An 8,381-nucleotide genomic window follows, 5' to 3' on the forward strand; every position below is an offset into this window, starting at 1 on the left:
CACGACTCTGTATTGGTGCTAGTTCTCATCGAGCTGCTGCGAGCGAGCTGGGGAAGTACACCCCAAGCTCCCAGTGTGGATGTGGCCACAGTCAGACGCCCTGAGGCCAATTGCTCACATGCAAGGCAGCGTGAGTGGGTGCAGGCAGAAGGTTGAGGAAGCTGTAGGGTGAAGCAGGGTGGATACGGACAGGTTCTCATGGCCTCCTGTTAGGTGCTTTTCTCAGAGACTGAGTTACCCGAGCTTATGGCCCCATGTTCCCAAATCAGACTGTGTAGGGCTACCCAAGCAGATGTCCCCGAAGCTGGACCAGTGCCCTCACCTAGCAGCTCCCCTGATGTTTGTTTGCTGTGAGTTATATTTTCCCAGCAAGAAAAGGCTATTTAAAAGTCCTGATGCTTCCTCCACCCATCAGTTGTGCCAGCTCCAAGCCCAGGCGGTACGCAGGCCAGCCCCCGATCTGGATACATAACTCTGCTTTATCTGCCTGGGTCCCACAGGCCCATTGGCTGTACCCCTTCCCCCTTCAGAGTGCAAGGTGTGCGAGGCTTGATACCTACCATCTGCCACGACCACAGGCACCAGCAGAGAGCACAGAAAGATCAGCGCTGTTTCCATGGCCACTAGAACAGAGAGGAGGACAGGGGTTACTCTTCGCACTAGGCAGCAAAGCCATGGAGCGGGGGAAGGAGCAAGGGGGATGCCTTGGGTGCGTCCGATTCACTCCAGCAGATCAGACAGTAGGGAAGCCTGGACCAGGACACTGAATCCAACAGCTCTGGAACTTCAGAGAAGTTCAAAACCAGAATCCAACCCCACCGCTTGGGTTCCCCTTTAGTTCAGCCCATCGAGCACCATATCCTGGCTCCAGCAGCAGCCCGCGCTTGATGCTGCACAGGGAAGGCAGTGCACCAGGCTAACTGTGCAATCCTGTCTGTGTGGAGGAACTATTCCTTCCTGACCCCTGCAGGGAACCAGCTTGCACCCTGAAGCCTGACAACTAATTACCCTCAACTACTAATCGTTTACCTCATAGAATTATTCAACCTCTTTTAAAGCCCAGCTGCAGCGTTACACTCCCTGCAGGCCGGCTGCGGGGCACCATCAGCTTTCCCAAAGAACCGGAAGGCCGGCATCACGCGTCTGTTAAAGGTGTAAGTGTTGGGCCTGGTGGGTGAGTAACCTGGAGCCACGCCTGGTACTTGGCCCCTTGTTCTCCAGACTGGCAGGAGCTGGGAGCCCGTTTGGGCATGGGAGGGAGGGGACTTTGGCTTCCAATACCCCTTAGGGGGGAGCTGAAGGAGCCGCACTCAGATGGACTCCCAGCTGGGACGCATGGTGGCCAGAGCACGGTCCCCTTGGAGGATCAGGGCTGGGGCAGCAGGCACCAGGGACCGATGGAGGAAAGTTGTTGCCCTCATGCTGTACATCATCAAACACAAGACCCCATTACACCCAGCCTGAGCCCTCCCCCACCCCCGGTTACCGGGCTCCGCACCCTTTTCTGCATGCACTGTAGCCAGTTTCTACTTCGGCAGTGAGCTAGACTCCGGCCTGCACAGACTAGCTACAAACGGGCAGGGGGGCCTGCTCTGCAGAGGCACCTCCACCCCGAGCCCTATGGCTGTGGGGCTCAGCCCGGCTAAGGTCCCTGGGGCCTTGGCACCTTGGCTGTGTTCCTGGCTTGGCTGCATTAAGCGGCGTGAGCAGCCTGCCGCAGGTCGGGGGGGGGGGAGGTTTAACAGGTTGTGAGGGCCATTGCTGCTCCAAGGTCACATCACTCCCTGGGGGCCTTGCTGGCTCCCACCTCTGCTCTCACCATGGCTGCCAAGGTCAGAGCTGCGCTCATTGCCAGAGCATGTTTTAATGTGCCCCATTAGCATAGTAACTGCTGCCCGTTCCCACAGACAGCGCTGCCCTGTCCTGGGCTCGGGAGCGACGGAGCCGGCCCCGCACACCCCAATAGCAACCGCTGCCCTGTCCTGGGAGCGACGGAGCCGGCCCCGCACGCCCCAATAGCAACCGCCGCCCTGTCCTGGGCTCGGGAGCGACAGAGCCGGCCCCGCACGCCCCAATAGCAACTGCCGCCCTGTCCTGGGCTCGGGAGCGACGGAGCCGGCCCCGCACGCCCCAATAGCAACCGCTGCCCTGTCCTGGGAGCGACGGAGCCGGCCCCGCATGCCCCAATAGCAACCGCCGCCCTGTCCTGGGAGCGACGGAGCCGGCCCCGCACACCCCAATAGCAACCGCCGCCCTGTCCTGGGAGCGACGGAGCCGGCCCCGCACGCCCCAATAGCAACCGCCGCCCTGTCCTGGGAGCGACGGAGCCGGCCCCGCACGCCCCAATAGCAACCGCCGCCCTGTCCTGGGCTCGGGAGCGACAGAGCCGGCCCCGCACGCCCCAATAGCAACCGCCGCCCTGTCCTGGGCTCGGGAGCGACGGAGCCGGCCCCGCACGCCCCAATAGCAACCGCTGCCCTGTCCTGGGCTCGGGAGCGACAGAGCCGGCCCCGCACACCCCAATAGTAACCGCCGCCCTGTCCTGGGAGCGACAGAGCCGGCCCCGCGCGCCCCAATAGTAACCGCTGCCCTGTCCTGGGCTCGGGAGCGACGGACCCGGCCCCGCACGCCCCAATAGTAACCACTGCCCTGACCTGGGAGCGACGGAGCCGGCCCCGCACGCCCCAATAGCAACCGCCGCCCTGTCCTGGGAGCGACAGAGCCAGCCCTGCGCGCCCCAATAGCAACCGCCGCCCTGTCCTGGGCTCGGGAGCGACGGAGCCGGCCCCGCACACCCAAATAGCAACCGCCGCCCTGTCCCGGGCTCGGGAGCGACAGAGCCGGCCCCGCGCGCCCCAATAGTAACCGCTGCCCTGTCCTGGGCTCGGGAGCGACGGAGCCGGCCCCGCATGCCCCAATAGTAACCACTGCCCTGTCCTGGGAGCGACGGAGCCGGCCCCGCGCGCCCCAATAGCAACCGCCGCCCTGTCCTGGGAGCGACAGAGCCAGCCCTGCGCGCCCCAATAGCAACCGCCGCCCTGTCCTGGGCTCGGGAGCGACGGAGCCGGCCCCGCACACCCAAATAGCAACCGCCGCCCTGTCCCGGGCTCGGGAGCGACAGAGCCGGCCCCGCGCGCCCCAATAGTAACCGCTGCCCTGTCCTGGACTCGGGAGCGACGGAGCTGGCCCCGCATGCCCCAATAGTAACCACTGCCCTGTCCTGGGAGCGACGGAGCCGGCCCCGCGCGCCCCAATAGCAACCGCCGCCCTGTCCTGGGAGCGACAGAGCCAGCCCTGCGCGCCCCAATAGCAACCGCCGCCCTGTCCTGGGCTCGGGAGCGACGGAGCCGGCCCCGCACACCCCAATAGCAACCACTGCCCTGTCCTGGGAGCGACGGAGCCAGCCCCGCACGCCCCAATAGCAACCGCCGCCCTGTCCTGGGCTCGGGAGCGACGGAGCCGGCCCCGCACACCCAAATAGCAACCGCCGCCCTGTCCTGGGCTCGGGAGCGACGGAGCCAGCCCTGCGCGCCCCAATAGCAACCGCCGCCCTGTCCTGGGCTCGGGAGCGATGGAGCCGGCCCCGCATGCCCCAATAGCAACCGCCGCCCTGTCCTGGGCTCGGGAGCGACGGAGCCGGCCCCGCACACCCCAATAGCAACCACTGCCCTGTCCTGGGAGCGACGGAGCCAGCCCCGCACGCCCCAATAGCAACCGCCGCCCTGTCCTGGGAGCGACGGAGCCGGCCCCGCGCGCCCCAATAGCAACCACTGCCCTGTCCTGGGAGCGACGGAGCCGGCCCCGCACGCCCCAATAGCAACCGCCGCCCTGTCCTGGGCTCGGGAGCGACGGAGCCGGCCCCGCACACCCCAATAGCAACCACTGCCCTGTCCTGGGAGCGACGGAGCCGGCCCCGCACGCCCCAATAGCAACCGCCGCCCTGTCCTGGGAGCGACGGAGCGGGCCCCGCGCGCCCCAATAGCAACCGCTGCCCTGTCCTGGGCTCGGGAGCGACGGAGCCGGCCCCGCACACCCCAATAGCAACCACTGCCCTGTCCTGGGAGCGACGGAGCCAGCCCCGCACGCCCCAATAGCAACCGCCGCCCTGTCCTGGGAGCGACGGAGCCGGCCCCGCACGCCCCAATAGCAACCGCCGCCCTGTCCTGGGCTCGGGAGCGACGGAGCCGGCCCCGCACACCCCAATAGTAACCGCTGCCCTGTCCTGGGAGCGATGGAGCCGGCCCCACGCGCCCCAATAGTAACCGCTGCCCTGTCCTGGGAGCGATGGAGCCGGCCCCGCGCGCCCCAATAGTAACCGCTGCCCTGTCCTGGGAGCGACGGAGCGGGCCCCGCGCGCCCCAATAGTAACCGCTGCCCTGTCCTGGGAGCGATGGAGCCGGCCCCGCGCGCCCCAATAGTAACCGCTGCCCTGTCCTGGGAGCGATGGAGCCGGCCCCGCACGCCCCAATAGCAACCGCCGCCCTGTCCTGGGAGCGACGGAGCCGGCCCCGCACGCCCCAATAGCAACCGCCGCCCTGTCCTGGGCTCGGGAGCGACTGAGCCGGCCCCGCACACCCCAATAGCAACCGCCGCCCTGTCCTGGGCTCGGGAGCGACGGAGCCGGCCCCGCGCGCCCCAATAGTAACCGCTGCCCGTTCCCGAAGATGGTGCTGCCCTGTCCTGGGCTTGGGAGCGACGGAGCCAGCCCTGCGCGCCCCAACATGCTAATCAGTTTTGAATGTCAGCATCCCACCTCCCCAGCCCTGGGAAAGCCCAGCAAGGTCACCGCTTGGCTGGCAGCCCCTTAGCCTCTGTTGGTGCCCGCCCTGCAAACCAATAGTAACGCAACAGGCCGTGCTTATCCAAGCACTGCACAGGACTGACTCACTCCAGCATCAGAGCCTGGGGAGACCGGCCCCACTCAGCAAAGCGGGACCAGCCTGAGGTCACACAGCTCGTCCGGCAAACCCAGGAATTGGAGTCCCACTTCCAGGCTCTAACTAGGAAGATAAATGACCACTGCTGCCCTCACCTGGGCTCTTGCCTGCAGGTGAACTGAAAAGCCCTTTGATAGAAATAACAAGCAGAGATACAATAAACTCAACTGCTGGGAGTGCAGCAGCAACCAGGAAAGTGAGCCAGAGCCAGAGCCACGGCCCCTGGGGCCAGCCTGTCTCTGCTCCCCCAGCATCGCTGATTTATCACGGCCGCCTTCTCCTCCTGTCGGCCGAGCAAGAGCAACATGGTTACAGGAGCGAGAGCCCTGCTGGCTCCTGCGTCTCTGGCAGAATCACAGCTACAGTGCCAGCTGCACAGACCCACCCAGCCCTTGGGGACAACTGCAGAGACAGTCTGAACGGCCGGGGAACAGGCTGCCAAGGGACGTGGCGGATTCTCTACCCCCTGGAGTTGGGAACTCAGGATTTGATGTCTCTCTGTACGGGAGATGGTCTGGCTCAGCCAGAACTCTGGGCAGAATGCAGGAATCACAGGAGGGGTTTCTCTGGCTTGTGCTGTGCAGGATGTCAGACTAGATGGTCACCGCGGTCCCTTCTAGCCTTGAATCCATGGAGCAGAGCTGGCCGGGAAAGGATCTTTTCCTTCTGAAATTATCAACAAGTTTTTCTTTGAAATTTTCTTGTGTACGTATGTGGAGGGGGGCAGGGGGAGCAAGCTTTGATTCCCCCCCTCCTCCCCCTGATTTTTCAGCACAATAATGGATGTTTTTCATTCACATTCCCATTTGGTTGAAAAAGCCACTTTCCATTGACAAAACATTCTGACAGAAACAATCTACCAGCTCCACCAACAAGGCTTCAGACAAACCTGGAGAGCCCCCCTGGGATCAAGGGCACAGGCCAGGTGCTCTGGGGTTTGTTTCAGCCTCTGCGGTGAGGCTCTCATTAAAGCCACCACAGGCAATTGCCTTCATGACTGTCGCAGCAGGACAATGACACGGGCTGCTCCAGGGCTGGCCGCAGCAAGGACCGGCAGCCCTGTCGTGTTTGGTTTGTCTGGAAAGCCGCTGTCTGCATTTAGCTGGAGGATCCCTGAGTCCAGTCCCAGGCACGCTAGGGGGAGCTGTAATAGCTTCTCTGAGCTGCTAGACTAGGGGACTTGCTGCTGGCACCATGGCAGCAAGAATCCTAGAATCTCAGGGTTGGAAGGGACCTCAGGAGGTATCTAGTCCAACCCCCTGCTCAAAGCAGGACCAACCCCAACTAAATCATCCCAGCCAGGGCTTTGTCAAGCCTGACCTTAAAAACCTCTAAGGAAGGAGATTCCACCACCTCCCTAGGTCCCTGTCAGCTCCTAGTTCAAAGACCTCCCTGGGGATTCTTCATCCCAGGCTCAAGGTACTCCTACTAGGGAGTTACAGCTGCTGTTGTCAGTCTGCAATTTACTGGCAGGCAAAACAGCGCCTGCACAGAACTGCACCCCGCTAACGGCTGCCGGGCTCCAGGCTGGACTGGGAGAGGCTGGGCAAGGCTGCGGAGAATGGCACAGCGAAACAGACCCGACTCTGCAGTGGGTTCCCCTGGATTGGGAGGGAAATGTAAACTCTCCGTCCCTGAGAGACGCTTACCCCTCACCTCCACCCCAGGAATGTTGGGAAACCAGACAGGGTCGGGCTTTCACATCCAGTTCCACCAGGGTGTTTCACCAGCTAACACATCCCAGGCAGCCTATCCCAAATCTCCCAAGATCACACTGGACACACCACGCTAGAGATTGGGGTCTGCCTAGTTCCTATGCTAATCTCATTGGATGTCACTGCTTCCCAAGATGAAATGGCCCTTCTCCAGCTGTGGATTGTGCCACCAGCCAGCCTAGATGACCCTGCGGTGTCTCCATGGCTCACTGCACAGGAGGCTGCCGCAAAAGTTTCTCACTGTAGATCAATCCCAAAAAGGAAAAGGAGGAAGTACACATCAGAGCCTAAGTTCCCTACCGCACAGCCTGTCTCAAAGCACAGCGAAGTCACTGTCAGTTTCAATGTGCCCAAACGAATAACTGATCTGTAACTATGGAAAACCAGTTTGCCCTGCAGCTGAGATCAGCTGTGCTTAGATGGGGACTGTAGCAAATTCCCTTCTTTGCACCGGATGCAGACATTTGGGGAACATATGAGCCCCCCAACTCACTGCACAGAGAGCCCCAAAAAGCCATCCGGTGGGACGAGCACCTCAGCTGGGTTTGAGATTCCACACCCCTGAGCTGCTGTTTATTGGATTGGTTTGGAAGAGGGGGATTAATCCGGCTGAGAGCCGTGAACTAGCTTATCCACACCCACTGCTAGCACGCTGCCACACGGGAGAAGCAACACTCGACAATCGCCGCTCTGAGGCGGGTGGATTTAAATGGAGCACTTTGCAGTGCCCAGAGATGCTCATGTTGCCTGTTAACTTTCACTGAGCACATGGGGAATGGCAGGAGGCCCTCTCCACTGCTTTCATCTGGGGAGGAGACGTGGCTGTCCCCTTTCCTGGGGCAGCGGACGCCTGAACCGCGCACACACAGATGCCTCCTGCCAGAGGGACCTGGCTCTGACGCTTTGCAGAGGGAGGCTCCATCCAGGGAGGATGAGCTCGAAGGCTCAGGAAAAGAGTTTGCTTTGACACTGCAGCCTGCCTGCAGCTCTCTCTCTCTCTCTCGGGTCCGTCTGCTTGTTTATCCGCTTTGCTGCTGGCTGACAGTCACAAGTGCTCCGGAGTGATACCAATGTACTGCTCTTCTGCTCATCCAGAGGGGGGAGCCTCGCTACTAGCCAGGGACCCTCACCCGTAATCAAATGGCTCCAAAAAGCAGCCATGTCTCCTCTGAAGGGTCAGAACCCGACTCCTGCAGTCTACTGACGACTGTTCCATGGAGGGGTAGAACTGAGGGAGTGGGGAGAAACCACTTGCTCGGACTGTGATGCACAATCGAAAGAACAACCCTACAGGCTGTCACAGGGACACGCACTCTCCCATCAGACTATGCCTCTTTCCCACGGTCGCTACTCACTCCCCGCTGTCTGCAGAGCCCTCTCTACTCCTGACCTTGCCTGTTCTCACTTGGCGGCCACGGTTTCCCCAGCCACCCGCTTTGACAAGCAACATGGCTGCCTTTGCTAGCAGATGAAACCCAATAAGTGCTGGTTGGCGCATGCGAGAAATGAGCCTCCCAGCCATTGAACTCAGGGGGGATACCAAATCCAGGCCAGGCCAGCGATGCTGGCAGGTCTGACGGGTGCAGGAGGCCTGCATGACACGCGCGTGGTGGGTTTCACTTCAGCAAGTGCCCACACCACTAAAAGCACCGTTGCTTGGGCCCCTGGTTGTCAGTCTCGGCCAGGGAATGAACGGGCCCCAGGGACCGAACTCTGCTCTCCTCCCAGG

General features: G+C 62.0%; 1 protein-coding gene across 1 annotated transcript in view; it reads right to left on the bottom strand.

Moving 5' to 3' along the window:
- FXYD6 (FXYD domain containing ion transport regulator 6) overlaps positions 1-8,381 on the bottom strand; it is a 60,989-nt gene that overhangs the window by 25,272 nt on the left and 27,336 nt on the right. Inside the window, 1 exon segment of the mRNA XM_065569157.1 lies at positions 561-623. Coding sequence (XP_065425229.1) covers positions 561-623 — 63 coding nt within the window.

Source organism: Chrysemys picta, chromosome 16 (assembly GCF_011386835.1).
Source record: "Chrysemys picta bellii isolate R12L10 chromosome 16, ASM1138683v2, whole genome shotgun sequence".
In the NCBI taxonomy this organism is placed as follows: Eukaryota; Metazoa; Chordata; order Testudines; family Emydidae; genus Chrysemys; species Chrysemys picta.